General features: G+C 35.3%; 1 protein-coding gene across 3 annotated transcripts in view; it reads left to right on the plus strand.

Moving 5' to 3' along the window:
* AKAP9 (A-kinase anchoring protein 9) overlaps positions 1 to 19,190 on the plus strand; it is a 154,157-nt gene that overhangs the window by 106,811 nt on the left and 28,156 nt on the right. For 2 of the 3 annotated variants that reach the window (XM_030307931.1, XM_030307933.1), the window contains 10 exons: positions 773 to 985; positions 1,925 to 1,963; positions 3,352 to 3,584; positions 4,516 to 4,635; positions 8,333 to 8,509; positions 9,138 to 9,242; positions 14,674 to 14,826; positions 15,416 to 15,595; positions 16,440 to 17,513; positions 18,887 to 19,027. In XM_030307931.1, the coding sequence (XP_030163791.1) occupies positions 773 to 985; positions 1,925 to 1,963; positions 3,352 to 3,584; positions 4,516 to 4,635; positions 8,333 to 8,509; positions 9,138 to 9,242; positions 14,674 to 14,826; positions 15,416 to 15,595; positions 16,440 to 17,513; positions 18,887 to 19,027 (2,435 nt within the window). The remainder of the gene's footprint in view (positions 1 to 772; positions 986 to 1,924; positions 1,964 to 3,351; positions 3,585 to 4,515; positions 4,636 to 8,332; positions 8,510 to 9,137; positions 9,243 to 14,673; positions 14,827 to 15,415; positions 15,596 to 16,439; positions 17,514 to 18,886; positions 19,028 to 19,190) is intronic. The other variant, XM_030307932.1, reaches the window with a different exon arrangement.

Raw genomic sequence — 19,190 nt, forward strand, 5'->3', positions numbered from 1 at the left:
GACTTTCTCCAAGCAACTTTAAAAGCTATATATTTTTAATTATCAAAAAGTGTTTAATAGAATTATAGAAAGCATTAAAATTTTTAGAAAATATAGAAATGGATGATGGTGATTTGTTACCAAAATTCCACCATCCTAAGACAAGTCTTGTACTTTAGCAATGGAAAGACTGAAGCCAAAAGATGTTAATAAATTGTTCAAGGTTGGGGCGCCAGGGTGGCTCAGCTGGTTAAGCATCTGACTCTTGATCTCAGCTCAGACCTTAATCGCAGGGTCGTGAGTTCAAGCTTCGTGTTGGGTGTGAAGCCTACCTAGATAGGTAGATAGGTAGATAGGTAGATAGATAGATAGTTCAAGGTAACCATTAAATGGTGATGCTGGGCTTTAAGCTTCTGAAGCCTCATACTGTTTATATTCTGCCATACCATTGTGGGTGTTGGCCTTCTAGAATCACTTAAAACATCAACTTTCTCTAGTATATTTAAAATGTGACTTGGTTTACAAGCATCTGATTTATATTAAGCTTTCTTGTCTGTTTACATCTGTTTGATAAAGTGAGTTATCACGTACATGATGTGATACCTTAGCATAGCAAAGTAATAGAAAGTTCAAAGGAACATCATATTTAGGCACAAAGGTTAAACAAGAAAAAGCCTGCATTGAATGTACCATAACTGCTGCTGTCATCAGCAGATTCATTCAAGATATTTATAGAACGCCTAATGGTAAGATTTAAAATAAGTTTTAATCCTGTTCCCTGTTAATTTTATAGGTGTCATTGATGGCTATGCAGATGAAAAAACTCTTTATGAAAGGCAAATTCAAGAAAAAACTGATATAATAGATCGTCTTGAACAGGAATTGTTATGTGCAGGTAATAGATTGCAAGAATTGGAAGCAGAACAACAGCAGATCCAAGAAGAAAGAGAATTACTGTCCAGACAAAAAGAGGCTATGAAAGCTGAGGCAGGCCCAGTTGAACAGCGTATGTATTTTTAGACTTTGTGAATGAAACATTCCTTAAAAGTTCAAAGTGGAACTTTTCAGTGCCATGATTCACGTATTTCATATGGGGGTTGAAGAATTACAAGAAAATCTACTTCATTGATAAAGGTTTTATTAGCCAACTATGTGGAGTTTGGTTTTTTTTTCCATTTTCCTTTGGCAGATTTTAACAGGAAAAGATAATTCCTTAAACTTCTGCCTCAGGAGACAGCTGTGCATAATGTGGCAGGATATTTTTTAAACTGTGTAAGATTCAGTTCTTTTGATAGCAGAAAGGCAGCAAAAATGTATACTTGGATTAAGTAAAAGAGCACTGATCCAGCACTAGTAGCAAGCAGGTGGGTGTGGATTCCGGCCTGCAGGAGAATAGATTGAAAAGGTCAGTGACTGTTACACTGACATCTAGTTTAATCTGTGTATGAGTTCAAAGAATATACAATTTATAAATAACATTTAATCTTTGCTGAAATGAGAAATTATGTGTAATAGCTTAGTTTTTTTGGCAGTAAAAAAACATCAGTCATTATAACGGTGGAACTTCAAATCCTTTTCATCATATCCTCCCACTTTTATATTACACATGCAGTTGGAATTATAAATATGTAGTTTTATTAGTTGAATTTTGCTAATTGAGAAATACAGCATGCATTTTTGTAATATGGTGCAGTTGTTTCTGGTTGCTCAAATTTGTTTAACACAGGTTTAGGGTTGGTCTTTTTAATGTGCAAAGTGTATGTATCATACATGTAAAACATTCACGAAATACTAGTACATCAAAATGTTACAAATGATAATAATCAGTGGTTTCAACTTTTACTTCTAATTCTTTTGTGTTTACATATTATTCTGTTTTAGGAAGTAGACATGTAAATTATATCTTTGTTCTGTGTGTGTGTGTTTTTTCTTTCTATTCTTATAGGACTAGTAGATGCTGCAGTCGATGCAGCACCGGGAGCAGGTGTGTTTATACAATTGCATGGCCAGTCTTTGGGTGATAAACTTACAACTCCAAAAACGGGGTGACCCTTGGATTTTCAATCACATACCTCTACTTTTCCAACTAACATACCTCTAATTTTGCTGTTGTGTTTCATACTTACGGTTTTTTTCTTTAACAAAAAACTTTTCTTACAATAAAAATCCATATTTATATTTGAAATTAACAACTGAGATTCGTAGTGATCATCATCTTATATCTGTTTTTCCACAGAGCTTAAGACAATTTCAGTTTCTTACATAAACAAAATGTATTAAATTCTCACCATATGACTTTTCAAAATGCTCTTTCTAAATCAGGAAATATATAAGATGATGATATCAAGGATCAGTGAAATTTAGTAAAGAGACTTTCTGGTTCATTTAGTTTTATATTAACATCTAAATCACTATTGTTTTAAAAGGAAAGCTATTTTCTATAGATTCCTAGTCCTGAGTACAGTATTGGCAGACTGGTTAGTATAAGGACTCTCAGGTTATGTTCCTTTTTTTTTCATTAGAGTATTGTTTTACTTTGCTATATACTTTATTGTTGTATTACTAATGTTAATAATAATAGCTAACACTTATATAGTGCTTACCATACTCTAGGCACTATTCTTTGTATATATTAACTCATTTGATCCACAATAACTCGTAGAGATCAGTAGTATTACTATCCCCAGTTTACATATAAGGAAATTGGAGGACATCGTGTTAAGTATCACACAGGAGATAAGTGGCAGAGCTAGGATTTGAATCCACAGTCTCTGCTCCTAAGCACTACACCATACTGCCTCTCATAGTCAGTTTTCCCTTGATACATATATGTGTAAGTGTGCAAGACTAACTCAGGAATATGGATCTAATGAGGAGAAAGACTAACAGGAAATTGATTGTAGTTGTATTTTTTTTTCTATAACTCTTACTTGCCTTGGTTAAAAATTTACAGTCTTTGATCTTCATGTGTATTGTGTATGCATATAAAGTGACTTTATTGGTTTGGAATGAATTGATTTTTGCCTGAGGTGAGTTATTTCTGTGCTTAAATTTAATTAGACTTTGTTCTTTTCCTTATGGTGAAAGTGGACTTTTTTTTTTTTTTTGGTCACTTGCTATGGCATTTTCACAAAATACTGTTTTTAGTGACAGAATGTTTCTTTTTGTTAATATGGTATAATTTTTTTGATACTAGCTTGCTTCTATAGGAATATGTTGCTTTGATATTTTCATAGGAACATTTTCCTTTCTTATGTGTGTTTAAAGTAAAACTCAGATCTCTTATTTCATGAAGGTAAAATTTGAGCGTTGTTATGGGTGATTTCACTATTACTTTGATTTAACTTAGTATATTTTTATATTTGTAAACAGAATTACTACAGGAGACAGAAAAATTAATGAAGGAAAAACTAGAAGTACAGTGCCAAGCTGAAAAAGTACGTGACGACCTTCAAAAACAAGTGAAAGCTCTCGAAATAGATGTTGAGGAACAAGTCAGTAGGTTTATAGAGCTGGAACAAGAAAAGAATGCTGAGCTAATGGATTTAAGACAGCAAAACCAAGCACTGGAAAAGCAGTTAGAAAAAACAAAAAAATTTTTAGATGTAAGTATTCTCAACTTGAATATTGGTTTTGTCACTGGAGTGCTTACTTGCTGCTAGTCTAGGTTGTGAATTTTAAATTATGAAGAAACTTGAATTCTAACATTTTCATCTACCTGTGTTTTTTACCAATTAACTAAAAACTACTATTCCAAATAAAAATTCTAATAATTTTTATTACATACCTATGACAATTAAAAGCAGTACAGGCAGATTATGAGTAAACCCTACCAGTTAGCCTTTCTAAATTCAGAGTTAACAAGCTTGTCCAAGACTTTGCTTTAACCAACTGCTAAAGCAGGGTGAGGATCCTGAGAGCTAACTGGCCAACACTGTTTCACCCACAAAAGATACACACAGAGTAACACTGTGCTCTTGGAACAGTTGTTACGCTGTCATTACTGTCTTCCAAAATGATACTAAATCTTTAACCTCATATGGATTTTCTTCTTTGGGGTTTCACTTAAGGCCTGATATTCTTTTCATATATCAGGGAATCAGATTCTGACAGATTTTATAATTTTAGATACAAAACCTAGATTAGGATGAAAGAAATTGATTTACTAAACAGTTTGTTCTACTTACTATTTTTTTAATGACTAAATTAACAGTGGAATTCCTCCTTTGCTCCAAAAAAATAAATTCATTTTTGGGAGAATATTTTTATCTCATTCTGTATTTAACATTACTTGAATTATTAAAAATGTCATGCTTCAAATAATATTTAAATGCAGACATTCCTGTCAAAGATTCCAAATAGACTGTGTACCGTACAACAGGTGTTCTTTTTTTGAAACCTTTTGGTTTGGGGTATTCTGTGGCCATCAGTTGTTTATCTTAAATAAAACTGTATGTATAACTAAAAGAAGTAGCAGTAATAATAGCTTCAGTATATATTGTTTCTTCAGTTACTGTTATTGTTATTAAACTTCAGGAGCAAGCCATTGATAGAGAACACGAAAGAGATGTATTCCAACAGGAAATACAGAAACTAGAACAGCAACTTAAGGTCGTACCTCGATTCCAGCCTATCAATGAACATCAAACTAGAGAGGTAAGAAAGAACTTTACTGATATTGTCTATGCCACAGCATATTGTATGTCATAAAAGATGTCTGTTGTGAAGAACTTAAAATTTTATTATATATAAATCTTCAAAATCAGAAAATTAAATATTACTTCAGCGTGAAAAGTTCTTGAAATTCTAAAAATTGTTTACATTGGTGTTCCTGGGTGGCTTAGTCAGTTGAGTGTCTGACTTCAACTCAGGTCGTGATCTCGCGGCTTGTGGGTTCAAGCCCCGCATTGGGCTCTGTGCTGACAGCTCAGAGCCTGGAGCCTGCTTCGGATTCTGTGTCTCATTCTCTCTCTGCCCCTTCCCACCCCCCAAAAATAAACAAACATTAAAAATTGTTTGCATTGAAATTTGGAGTCATTTCTACCTGCATTTATCTTCTAGTTTTGCCCAATTAAATAAACTTATCTATTTCTTTCTCTATTCCTGTTCCTAACAAAACTGATCAAGAGTTGTCTGTATTCAGACAATTTTATTTCCCCATCTTCTATTCTTCCCTCAGTCCAGTGCAGTGCAGTGACGTTCTAACCCCTCTGTCTCAGTGGGGTTTTATATCCTCTCTTTTGTTGAAATTGTTCTTGTGAAAGTAACCATCCTCCTGGCCATGTCCACAAATCATCTCTGTCTTCATCATACGCATCCTCAGAGGTTTTCATTGCAGCCTTCTTCCTGAAACACTTCCTTCTCTTGGCTTCTGTGACATACCTACTTCATTTAGTTTCTTTCCATAGTCTTTGTTTCTCAACCCAAAATAAATGATGGAAGACCCAAAGACTTAGTCTTTGGCCCCCTTTTTCTTTCCTATTAATTTTCTCTTCCCAGGTAATTATGTGTAAATGACCGTGTGTTTAGATCTCCAGCCCTGACATCTCTTTTTTTTTTTTTTTTTTTTTTTTTTTTTTAATGTTTGCTTATTTTTGAGAGACAGAGAGGGACAGAGCACTAGTGGGGAAGGAGCAGAGAAAGAGGGAGACACAGAACCTGAAGCAGGCTCCTGGCTCTGAGCTGTCAGCACAGAGCCCAACGCAGGGCTAGAACTCACGAACTGTGAGATCATGACCTGAGCTGAAGTTAGCGCCCAACTGACTGAGCCACCCAGGTGCTCCCCTGACATCTCTTTTGAACTCTGGACTTGAATACTCAGATGCTTTACCATCTATCTCCATTTAGATGTCTCAAAATTAACATGTTTAAAAGAGAGCTCTTGATTCCTGACTAACCCCCATCAGAGAAAGACAAGAATAAAACATATTCCTTCTTCTTTCAGTAAATATGATACTATCTTCACCTTTCTTATTGCTAAGACCTAGAGTTCATTCTTTATTCCACTTTTTTTTTTCAACCCCTACTTCCAGCCCCTTGGTGAGGCATGTTGCACTACATCTTACATCTTCCTATTCTTTCCATTTCATTCATCTCCTTAAATCCTGGCTGTCACTGTTAGCCTGGATGGTTTTGGTAGCCTCCTTACTACTCTCCCTGTTTCTCCTTTTTCGTCCCAATTATCCACTTCCTCATTTAGAAACATAGTCAGAACTCTATATTTGCCAAATAAATGCTACATGAATGAGGGAAGATTTATTGTATAAATTGCAAGGATGGCTTGTTACAGTTATATAGACATCGTGCTTGGGGTTACACCATCCTAATTTGAATCAATAGCTCTGTTATTTACCACATGTGTGACAATGGCTAACTCAGTAAAACTTTCTAAAACTCATCTAGTCATTTCTAAAACAGAGATGGTGGGGTGCCTGGGTGGCTCAGTCAGTGTGCTTCCAACTCTTGATTTCAGCTCAGCTCATGATTCCGGGGTCGTGGGATCAGGCCCTGCATTGGACTTTGTGCTGAGCATGGAGCCTGCTTGGGATTCTCTCCCTCTCCCTCCCTCCCTCCCTCCTTCTCTCTCTGTCTCTCTCCCCCCCTCCCTTCCCCCACCACCCGTCTCCCGCTTACTCTCTTTCTCTCTCAAATTAAATATATATTATAATAGAACCCACCTCATAGGAATATTGGCCTGGTACATAGTGAACATGTAAAATTATTTTCAGAAATAGTAATAGTTAAATTTTATTTTAAAAAATCTTATAGGGGCCCCTGGGTGGCTCAGTCGGTTGAGTGTCCGGACTCTTGGTTTTGGCTCAGGTCATAATATCATGACTTTGTGGGTTTGAGCCCCACATAGGGCTGGTGGTGGGGAGCCTGCTTAGGATTCCCTCTCCCTCTCTCTCTGCTTCTCCCCAACATGTGTTGTCTCTGTCTCTCTCAAAATAAATAAATTAAAAAAAAATTTTTTTAATAGTACAGTATGTGAGTATATTATTTGTTATATTTGAAAAGTGTGACCTGCCTCATTCATGAAACTTTAAGAAACTAACATGGATGTGTGTATTTGATTTTTCTCCTGGAACATTGTGATCCATTGGTTCTGTCCTTACCTTGCCAAATCTGATTCCCCAGATGCTGATTTTCTCAAGATCTAAATAATCTAACTCTTACAGTATATTGTACTATTTTGCTGCTTTGTGGTCTTTTTCCTTGACTGTACTCCAAATCTTAGCCCACCCATTACTGTTAAATTTTCTCCTCAGTGGCTTTATTATAGTCATCCTTGAACATGTAGTTATAGGTAAGTTTGCATTTGTTTTAATGTTTTGGGGAATAAGTATCGTATTTAGATAATTTCCTTAAAGTATCTCACTGAAGTAAGGTAGAATTCCTTTTTTTCTTACCATCACACTAATTTTTTTAGCAAGCTTTCTCTCTTTACTTGATGAGAACTAATTTCATAAGCTATCTTATTAATGCTTCCTGAATCCTTCGGTCTCAGAACCATTCTCTTAAATGGACCCGCATTATCAGAATTACTTGGGGAAACTTTCAGTGTGCACAGATTCTTCTCACCACCCAGTATTCTCATGTCTCTTCTGGGCTGCTGGAATGTGTAGGCTGAAAAAGCTTCTAAGTGACTGTATTAAAGCTCCCCCATTCCCTCCCATCTCTGCGTTGTTTAGAACCATATTATTATACGTCTCAATTATAACCATTTGTGGAAAGAAAAATAGAATCCATTAAAGATTTCTTAAGATTATCTTCTCTGACGTAAGAGTGTAAGTCGGGGGCACCTGGGTGGCTGAGTCAGTTAAGCACCCGACTTTTGATTTCAGCTCACATCATGAACTCACGGGGTTTGTGAGTTCAGGCCCCGCTTTGGGCTCTGCGCTGACAGAGTGGAGCCTGGTTGGGAGTGTCTCTCTCTTCCTCTCTCTCTGCCCCTTTCCCCACTTGTGCATATGCTCACTCTCTTCTCTCAAATCGATGAATAGTGTAAGTCAGCACTCTGCAAACTTGTCATCTTTATTGTTTTAGTGTTATTGTACCATTAGAGCTTATACTTTAACATTATTCAAAAATGTAATCTTTTCTCTCCTCCTAGCTGCAGGTCTTAGTCTTAAGAGAAAGAATTTTTTGTAAAGGGTTGGTGGAGCAGTATTTCTTTTTGTTAGTACTACTTTATCAACTCCAAGAATGTCACCATAGTTGGAAACAATAGTTGCTATCCTTATCAAAAATACTTAGCATGGCTTCTGAAAATACTTTTTGAAATGAGGACAGGTATGTTATTAGCTTGTTGAATTTTTTTTTTAATTACAGTTTTTGCTTATTATGTGTCTAGGTTGAACAGTTAACAAATCATCTGAAAGAAAAAACAGACAAGTGCAGTGAGCTTTTGCTCTCTAAAGAGCAGCTTCAGAGGGATGTACAAGAACGGAATGAAGAAATTGAGAAACTGGAGTTCCGAGTAAGGGAACTGGAGCAAGCCTTACTCGTTAGTACAGACACTTTCCAAAAGGTATGGCATTTTCTTCAGGCTAATTTTATGAAGTGTTTTAATGTGGATTGCTCTTAGTTACCTGAACATCAGTTCCTTTAAATAAAAAATTACTAGTGACTTTTTGTTGATATTATTACAAAATATAAATATACCTTTATGTCTCCAGTGACATAACTATATCTGTTTCTTCTTATCTTCAAATGTTACTTGCATACCTTAGTCCTGAGAAAGGAAAATTAAGTAAACCAGAGGAATTAATGATCCTTTTCACAGTCAGTAGGTTGTGATTCTAAAATAATAGCCAAATGAAAAAGCTGTGGACACCAGTTGAGTCTATTGCTTTATCCCAGAATAAGAGTGAAATCTATCCCCACTATACTGCAGAAAACAAGAATGAATCAAAGAAGAGCAGGATAAGGAAGTTTGGGAAGGGGGCATATTAGGGGATAGTCTCCATTTTATCTGAGGAATGAATTTTAAGAGTGTCAAACATTCCTGTGTTCCTGCATTCAAAACTGAGGATCTGTAACTTTGATTATTCACTAATGTAGATTATCAGCTGCTAATGGCATTGCTATTTCTCCAGTTAAAATGGATAATTAGATTTAATGTCTGAAGTTTCGAGAAAATTTTTGTGTATTTAAAGGTAGAGGACCAAAAGCAGTCTGGAGCTCTAGAAGCTAAAACAGAATTGTCGCTAGAAGTACAGTTGCAGGCTGAGCGAGATGCTATAGACCGAAAGGAAAAAGAGGTAAGAGGTATACTTTTAATGACAAAATGTGGCTTGAATTATTTTAAATAAGTCACCTTGAGAATGTCATTTGTACAGAATGGGGTTTATACTGTTTAGACAGTTTTCTTAGCTCGTTACCTAAATTGATCTTGAAGACAAAAAGAGTTGAACAAATAAGCTGGTATGAGAAGTGTTCCACGTAGAGGGGACAAATGTAAAGGCCTTGACACAGAAGAAGTTTGAAGACAAAAAGAAGGTATGAATGGAGTGAAGAGGAGACTGGAGAGAGAATTGTATTAGCACAAAAGGCAGGATCTCTCTTTTTCCCTTCTTTACTGTGAACTTTGAAGTTTTGCTACTTTGCTGTAGGGTTTGGGGGTGGGTTGTTTGTTTTTTTTAAGTTGTATTACCCTGGGAGGTTATAGCGCTGTTTTACAATGTATAAACATGTTCTTAAAAAATTAACAATAAGGTAGTTTTAGGAAAGTTCTCCTATGTTTTCCTACTCCCTCCCTTTTCAAAAAAAAAAAAAAAAACGAAAAAAGAAAAATCTACTTTTAATAATAATTTCCAATTTCAAGCTAATTTAAATGTATTTAAATTTTTGTCTATTAGTTTTTATAAAATATACTGTACTCTACATTATTTAGCTGTATCATAGCATTATAAATATTTAAGATTTTTTAAGTTACATTTTCATTTCTATATAATTTTTTCAGGATATTTAATAGATTTTAACAAATACTTATTGAATTTAAACAGTATAAATGTTAATAAGTGCTTTGGAAAATACAAGAATGAATTAGACATCAACTCAAACTCTAGCTCAGGCAACTTGTAGTTTTAGGGGCACCTGGGTGGCTCAGTTGGTTGAGCATCTGACTCTTGGTTTAAACTCAGGTCATGATCTCATGGTTTGTGAGTTTGAGCCCTATGTCAAGCTCTGCTCTGACAGCACAGAGCTTACTTGGGATTCTTTCTCTCTCCCCCTCTCTTCTGCCTCTCCCCTGCTTGCACACACACTCTCTATCTTTCTCAAAAATAAATAAGTAAACATTAAAAAAATTTTTTTAAACAATAGGAATTTTTTGGGGCGCCTGGGTGGCGCAGTCGGTTAAGCGTCCGACTTCAGCCAGGTCACGATCTCGCGGTCCGTGAGTTCGAGCCCCGCGTCAGGCTCTGGGCTGATGGCTCGGAGCCTGGAGCCTGTTTCCGATTCTGTGTCTCCCTCTCTCTCTGCCCCTCCCCCATTCATGCTCTGTCTCTCTCTGTCCCAAAAATAAATAAACGTTGAAAAAAAAAAATTTAAAAAAAAAATAAATAAATAAAATAAAAAAAAAAACAATAGGAATTTTTTAAAAAAAGAAAACTCGTATTTTAGAGGAGAAAAAAAAATCCATGTAAATGATGAAAAGAAATGATCATCTCCATGAGAAGGATTATTTTCTTGCTATCATATAATACTGACTGATGTTTATCTAAAAGGTTCTTGTTTATTTTGCTTTTTTGGTTTTTCCACAAAAAGCAGGGAACACTTGTTTATCTGTAACCACTTCTGTGTGTTTTGAAAAGAATTGGGGAGCTTGGCTGGTTCAGTTAGTGGAGTATGCAGTTCTTGATCTCAGGGTTATGAGTTCAAGCCCTATGTTGAGCATGGAGCCTACTTAAAAAGGGAGGGAGGGAGGGAGGGAGGGAGGAAGGAAGGAAGGAAGGAAGGAAGGAAGGAAGGAAGGAAGGAAGGAAGGAAGGAAGGAAGGAAAATAATTAACATTTAAATATAAAGATTCACCTTACACTAATTAATCAAAAAAAAATTGCTTTCTAAAAAGATAGACCTTCAAAACTGGACCCAAAAGCAGTGATAGTTGATTATGGGTAGATAATTAAGTTTACTATATTTTAATTATCTTTTGAGTGACGTTACTAACACCTTAATTTTTCATGTAACATTACTGACACCTTAATTTTTTGAAGTGAGTATCCAATAGCAATCTACCTTTTACTCAGACTCATAGTTTATCAGAACTACAGAGAGACCTGTCAGCCAGCTCTGTCAGCCAACTCCCAGTTTTTATAGATGAGATAGAGCCAGACAAGTTGAGTTAGTGAAGGGTTAAAATGATAGCTCATCCTGGTGGACTAGTTTTTAATCACAGCAACAAGTACTCTGTCAGAACCCACTTGTCTGTAACTGAAGACTGAAAGAGAGGAACATAGAATTAAAACCTGAATCTTTTAATGAAAATCACTTCTTAAACACTCTCTCCTATACTAGGCAAATATCTGATGGAGTATAAACATAAGATGTCTATATGCGTCATTATATTTTTAGATATTTTCCATTCTTACAGGCTTAATTTGTATAAAACTTTTTTTTTCAGTTTATTGTATGTTTAGAAATGCAGAATGAATAGAGCAGAAACTGTAAAGATAGTTTAAGGATGATGAGAGAAGGCGCTAATGTGGGGAGAAATGGAAGAGTTTCTTTAAAAAAAAGATGCCTTCAGTAGGTTTTAACTCTCAATAAAGCTAATAAGATATAGCTTACAGATGGCAGTAATAAAAAGTAATGGTTAACTTTGTTGAGGTCTCTGCTAGAAAGTGGTATTTTAAATGCCTATGCCATTAATCCTTACACTCTGCCCGTCAGGGAGAGTGTAGCCTAGCACTAGACAGGCTCTAGTGTTATCTCCATTTTACAAATGAGTAAACTGAGTCTTTACGAGAGGTTAAGTAACTTGCTCATGGTCACACAGTAAGCAGCTGAGGAAGAATTCCTCCTGGATTTCTCTGATTCTGGAGTCCTGTGATATTGTACTGCCAAAGAATTGGGGAATAAACATACCTTGTTAGTGAGAAGTATTAAAGACTGTCACTGAACATCTATTGGGCTCTTAACATGTGTTGACTACCACTCTCCCAATTGTAAAACCAGCACCAGATTTCAAAGAATCTACTGTCTAAGAAGTCATATACACATTTGAAAGAGATCGAGAAGACTCGAAAATTTAAACACAAATAGTTGCAAATTTATTTGATCCAAACTACCTAGATAACATTTGGTAGCTAAATTAAACAAGATTAAAACAAATAACCACCATTCTATTTTTAAAGCTTAATAATATTCTTGTGGGTTTTGGTTGTAATAGACTCAGTAACAGGACAGCCTGGAAATGACACTGGCTGAATAGGAGGAATAGGAGGAAAGAATCATACAGTGTCCTCTTTGGGAATTGAAGTCTCTATTGTAGTGACTCAAGTTCAGCTACTTCTAACAGAAATGTTAGTGCTTTAAACCAGTGCTTTTCAAACTTTAATGTGCATATGAATCCCCTGGGAATCTTGTTAAAGTGAAGATTCTGAATCCGTAGGTCTGGGATGGGGTTTCAGAATCTGTTCATCTAACATGTTCCCAGGTGATGCCAATTCTGCTGCTCTAGGGACCACACTTTGAATGGCAAGACTTTAGATCAAATTTAGAATTTGACCATAAACTGATAGATCAAAAAAGAAAGTAAAACAAAACAAATGAACAAACAAAAAACCAAACATGCTCTAAATACAGAGAACAAACTGGTGGTTGACAGAGGGTGGGTTGGGGGAGATGGGTGACGAGGATTAAGAGGTACCCCCCCTAAAACAAATGGCATTTGAGGTGGAGCATCAGTTTTGAACTTCAATGTCTATGTATATATTAAAGTAGTACTTTTTCATCAAAAGCAGTTGTGGAAGATAGGGATTGGTAGAAGTACTATTACATTAGATAACTTTGAAGAAGGTATAATCACCATAGTTTTCACCAGTCTAACCTGATAATTATATATGCACAACTACTAAATGTATTTAAGGTGTGTCTTCTGAGTCTAATGCCAGTGTACAGAAAATAATTTAAGTATAAGTTTTGGGCATTCGTTATTAGAAGCAGGATAAGTGATAGTTAAGAATGTAAGGCTCCACAGGTAAACTTCTCAGGTTCCAAAGCTAGAGCCTGTGACCTAAGGGCAAAGTACCTTGCTTTCAGTGACTCCCTTCCTCATCTCTGAAATGGGAATAATTTGGATTACTAATTAAAGATTTCATAAGATTATTACAGACTTTAAAAAAATAATATATATAAAGCACCTTATGCAGCACCTGGCAATAAAGTGTCTATAAATGATGACTATTATTAGTGTCAGTACTATTTCTGTTAATGAACTATTAGGCTAAATGATTTTGAAGGGCTTTGCCTTGCTTAGTGCTAAGACATGATTCTGATTACGTATCTGGGTGTAAGCAGCATATGGTCCCTTTCAAATTCTAAGGCAATAAATGATTTATAGGCTGCTCTCTGAGCCAGCTCCACTGAATAATGTTGCTCCTGCATTTTACGTTGCTTGTAATGCAGCAATTTGATCATCAGGTAAATACGTTCTTGGAAATCCATTCATTATTTATTAAGTACCTACAAAGTACTGTGCCAAATGATGATTCCTTAATCAAACCCAACTTTTAAAATGATAACTTGTCATTAGTCATTAATTAGTCATTAGTTACAGTCTCTTTATAACCATTAAAGAGCAATTGCTTTACTGTTAATAGTAATTTATGCTCAGAAAAGAGCTAAATTTTTCTTGTCCTACACATAGGAACTCTCTAATTTTCTCCTAAAATGGTATTAATAACTCACGGTTTAAGTTTCTGTATTTCAGACATAAGGATCTCACAGCCTTAGTGTCTACCTTTACTTTCTCCTACTTAAACAAGGCACATGGCAGCCAGACCTTTCATTCGGTTAAGTATTAATATGGACTAATTTGAGCTAGTCTCACTTGGTACCTAAAACAACTGACCAAATCCTGCAGCTTTTTGAACTTTTTGATAGCAATTAAATTTAACATGAAATAAGATTTAAAATGCAGGCCCTTTCCCTTCCTCCCATGACTCTTTTCTGCTATATCAGAGGGTATTTTAGGTAAGAAATGGCTCCTTGTATCTTTGCTCTGAAGGGCTCCTCTTTGCTTTGGGTAGGATGATTTAAGGGTGGTGATCAGTTTGAAATACATAGAAACCACACAGTTACACCTGGCTTAGCGAAACCCCTTTATTCTCATCGCTCGTATCTCTTAAACACTTAATTATGTTTTATACAGCTACTGCAGCACTCTTTCTCTCTTGACAAATAAACATTTGTAAACAGGTTTTCAGGGGCACCTGGGTGGCTCAGTTGGTTAAGTGTCCTACTTCAGCTCAGGTTATGATCTCGTGGTTTGTGAGTTCGAGCCCTGCGTTGGGCTCTGTGCTGGCAGCTTGGAGCCTGGAGCCTGCTTCGGATTCTGTGTCTCTCTCTCTCTGCCCCTCTCCTGCTCATGCTCTCTCTCTCTGTCTCAAAAGTAAATAAAACATTAAAAAAATTAAAAATAAACAGGTTTTCATTTTATCTTTCCTTTCGATAATTTTGGTATCAAAGATTACAAACTTAGAAGAACAATTAGAGCAATTTAGAGAAGAACTGGAAAATAAGAATGAAGAAGTTCAGCAACTACATATGCAATTAGAAATACAGAAAAAGGAATCTACTACCCGCCTCCAAGAACTTGAACAAGAAAACAAATTATTTAAGGTAATTAAGAAAAACTTGGGGCGCCTGGGTGGCGCAGTCGGTTAAGCGTCCGACTTCAGCCAGGTCACGATCTCGCGGTCCGTGGGTTCGAGCCCCGCGTCGGGCTCTGGGCTGATGGCTCAGAGCCTGGAGCCTGTTTCCGATTCTGTGTCTCCCTCTCTCTCTGCCCCTCCCCCGTTCATGCTCTGTCTCTCTCTGTCCCAAAAATAAATAAACGTTGGAAAAAAAAAAAAAAAAAGAAAAGAAAAACTTTGCTTACAAATAATTCATAATTTTTGTCTTAGTATCAAACATTTGCTGGATCCAGCTGCTAAATAATACTTAACAAAGGAATATTACCTGCAAATGGATTTGCATGCAACTTATTTTCCACCCAACATAAACATTTGACTGCATCATGAGAGAAAAAATTTTTAGAACTATTATCAAAATATTTTAAGAATTATTCACTTACAATTACTGTATGTTATCTGATTTTGTTTATTTGTACATTTTGGGTGCTTTATCTTTTGTAAGATTCAATTGAAACAATATTCAGAAAATGGCATATAGTGATCTATCTAACTGGGATGGTTATTTTTGTTCCTAGGATGAAATGGAGAAACTGGGATTTGCCATGAAGGAATCTGATGCTATCTCTACTCAGGACCAACATGTGTTGCTTGGAAAATTAGCTCAAATAATGCAGGAAAAAGAAATAGAAATTGAGCAATTAAATGAGCAAATTACAAAACTTCAGCATCAACTTAAAATTACAACAGATAATAAGGTAAACAAATTTAAAATTACTACATGAAATTAAGCTACAATTGTAGGGGCAAATGGTTATTTTTCAGCTTCTCTTTGAATATAAACACTGAATAAACTTTAATTTTCTTTTACCCATTTACTTTATTAAGACACATTGGTTTCGGGTGTCTGGGGAGCTCAGTCAGTTAAGCGTCCGACTTCAGCTCGTCTTGGTCTCACAGCTTGTGAGTTTGAGCCCCACGTCAGGCTCTGGGCTGACAGCTCGGAGCCTGGAGCCTGCTTCGGATTCTGTGTCTCTGGCTCTCTCTGCCCCTCTGCTGCTTGCACATTCGCTCTCTTTGTCAAAAATAAAAACACATAAAAATTAAAAAAAAAAAAAAAGAAAGCGACTCCTTGGCTTCATAAGCTATGTGTATTTTTTTTATCCTCTCCTAATATTGTCAAAGATTTTTGGTGTTTTCCAGAGAGTCTCTGGTGACTCAGATTTCATCATATCATTCTAAACAAATCTAATAAAAATTCTTCTATTTGATATGAATTAAATCTTCTGGAGATCATTTTTATTTTAATACTTCATTCTTTTCAAGTAGAATGCATTGATGTTAACTATTTTACTCACAGGAAATCAGCTACTAAAGTGTAAATCACTTTATGTTTAATAGAACTTTCTGAGCAAAGTTCAAAATAAGGTCATTGTTTGATCTGATGAGGACTCTTGGTCTATATTAAAGTTAATCTATTATGTCTGAGAAGTAAATTGTGTGAGATCAACACTTTCAGTTCCTGCCCTTAAAATAAAAAATAAAATTCCCAAAATATAAATAATGTATTTATTATGTCTGTTACCTGTGTTTCATTAACAGGTTATTGAAGAAAAAAATGAACTGATAAGGGATCTTGAAACCCAAATAGAATGTTTGATGAGTGACCAAGAACGTGTGAAGAAAAATAGAGAAGAAGAAATTGAGCAGCTCAATGAAGTGATTGAAAAACTTCAACAGGAATTGGCATTAATTGAACAGAAGACATCAGTGGATGCTACTTCTTTTCCAGAAGAAGCAGACAGTTTAAAACATCAATTGGATATGGTAATAGCTGAAAAACTGGCTTTGGAACAGCAAGTAGAAACCACTAATGAAGAAATGGCCTTTACGAAAAATGTACTTGAAGAAACTAATTTAAAAATGAATCAGCTAACTCAAGAATTATGCAGCTTAAAGAGAGAACGTGAAAATATGGAAGAAATCCAAAGTGTACCAGAGAAAAGCATTAACATGGCCATAGATGATCTGAGCAAAACCAAACCTGAACTGGAAGTAGTCCTTTCTGAGAATGCTCTTAAACCCCTAGAAAATCAGACTTACTTCACATCTTTTGAAGAAAACAGCAAAGGTTCCATTAGCAGTTTGGAATCAAAGGTGCTACAACTTGAGGGCACTGTGAATGCAAAGGACTTAGAACTCACCCAGTGTTACAAACAAATAAAGGACATGCAAGAGCAAGGCCAGTCTGAAACAGAGATGCTGAAAAGGAAGATTGTAAACCTACAGAATGTGCTTGAAGAAAAAGTTGCTGCTGCTCTTGTGAGCCAAGTCCAACTTGAAGCAGTTAAGGAATACGCAAAATTCTGTCAAGATAAACAACCAGTTTCATCAGAACTTGAAAGAACACATGCACAGAATTTAAATCAAGTTACAGATAATGAGATGGAGTCAAATGTATTAGCATTAACCTTGAGAATATCAGAATTAGAAAGCCAGGTGGTTGAAATGCAGACTAGTTTGATTTTAGAAAAAAAACAGGTAGAAATTGTAGAGAAAAATGCTTTGGAAAAAGAAAAGAGGCTACTAGAACTACAGAAGTTACTGGAGGAGGAGAAAAAACAGGGAGGTAAAGAAAGGAAAAGAAGCCCTGAAGGAAACTTTGAAGTTCTCAAGGTTAGTTTGTACTTAATTTTTTTCACTTAAATACCCTAAGAAATTCTCTTTTTTTTGTTCCATAAGGTTGATTGCTAATTTACTAAATTAAATATGGTGTTCTTTATATCTAGCAATTCATATATAAAGGGCTTTTATAAAAATACTACTTTTCTGTATATTCCCATTATTATCACTAAAATAATGGAAAAATCGATATTTTGTGGTCTGCAAATCATGTTATTTATTTCACTAGCATACTCATTAAGTAGAGCAGTCAGCAGAAGGTGAGAGATGTTTTAGAGATGATAAGTTTAGCAAATGTCCTTTGGAATTTGTGTGGGTTTTTTTCCTATTCCATCTAATATGCGTGTTTTGTGATCATTCATTTTAAGTAATGGAAAATAATAAAATATATTAATATTCCACTTAATTAACATATCAGAAGTCATTAGCTTTTGCAGACTTATATAGCTGGTAATAGATTCTTTCCTTTCTTAGGAATAATTTGTATTTCACCCTTGTAAGTCTGCTTATGTAACAATCTGAAATTGCATTTATTTCTTAGCATAGGACAGATATAGAAGGACTTTAATTTTCACAACCTCACTTTATATATTTATAATATTGAGTGCTAAATATGCAGTCTTATATGAATACCAGGAGGTTAACTGATGTATCTAGATTCTATTAATATATAATTTGTTTTACAAAGGATGATAATTCTGGGGTGCCTAGGTGTTTCAGTCAGTTAAGCATCTGACTCTTGATTTTGGCTCAGGTCATGATCTCACAGTTCATGAGATCAAGCCCCGTGTCAGGCTCTCTGCTGACAGTGCAGAACCTGCTTGGGATTCTCTGTCTCACCCTCTTCCTTGCTTGCATGTGCACACTCTCTCAAAATAAACAAATACACATTAAAAAACAAAAACAAAGGATGATAACTCTTTCCATTTACTAGGCTTTTTTCTCTTCCCCAGAACTATAACTGATTGTAGTCATTTTAAAATATTAATGTGACTTTCCATGTATATAAAACGTGTAAGAAGTATCTTAGTAAGACTTGGCATTTTTTGAGGAAAGTGATATAAATACGAAAGTTTTTGAATGGTAACAGTATTTCATTAATAATTTATAAATAGGGTACATACTAACATAAAGTACCTTTCATTCCTAGAAAATAACTTTTTTCTTACTGTCTCAAGAACATAAAATGATGGTTCTAAAAAAGTTTTCCTATTTGTTGAAAGAGCATGAATCATTTATTTCTACACCGTTCTATTGGATAGGCAGTCATTCCTGAAAAAGCTTCATTAGAATGTATAGGTACCTTGAAATTGGCTGTATTTTTTTTGTAAGTAACATGTTTCTAAATGTTTTCCACTATCATTCAGACAACTACTGAGCTAATTCATACCAGTGAAGAAAGTGGATTTTTTGGTCAACTTGAGGCTCTTAGAGCTGAATCATTAGCAACTAAAGAAGAACTTGCCAATTATAAAGAGAAAGCAGAAAAGCTTCAAGAAGAGCTTTTGGTAAAATAAGTAACATACTTTCTAATTCACTTACTTTTACATAATCTTAATTTCATTTCAAAGTATATTCTATAAACCCAAACCAAATTTATAACTTAAAAGCTGGAAACAAATCTTTTATGGCTTTGGTTAAAAGTTATTACAAATTTCTTTACTACTATCT

The sequence above is a fragment of the Lynx canadensis genome, chromosome A2 (genome assembly GCF_007474595.2).
Source record: "Lynx canadensis isolate LIC74 chromosome A2, mLynCan4.pri.v2, whole genome shotgun sequence".
In the NCBI taxonomy this organism is placed as follows: domain Eukaryota; kingdom Metazoa; phylum Chordata; class Mammalia; order Carnivora; family Felidae; genus Lynx; species Lynx canadensis.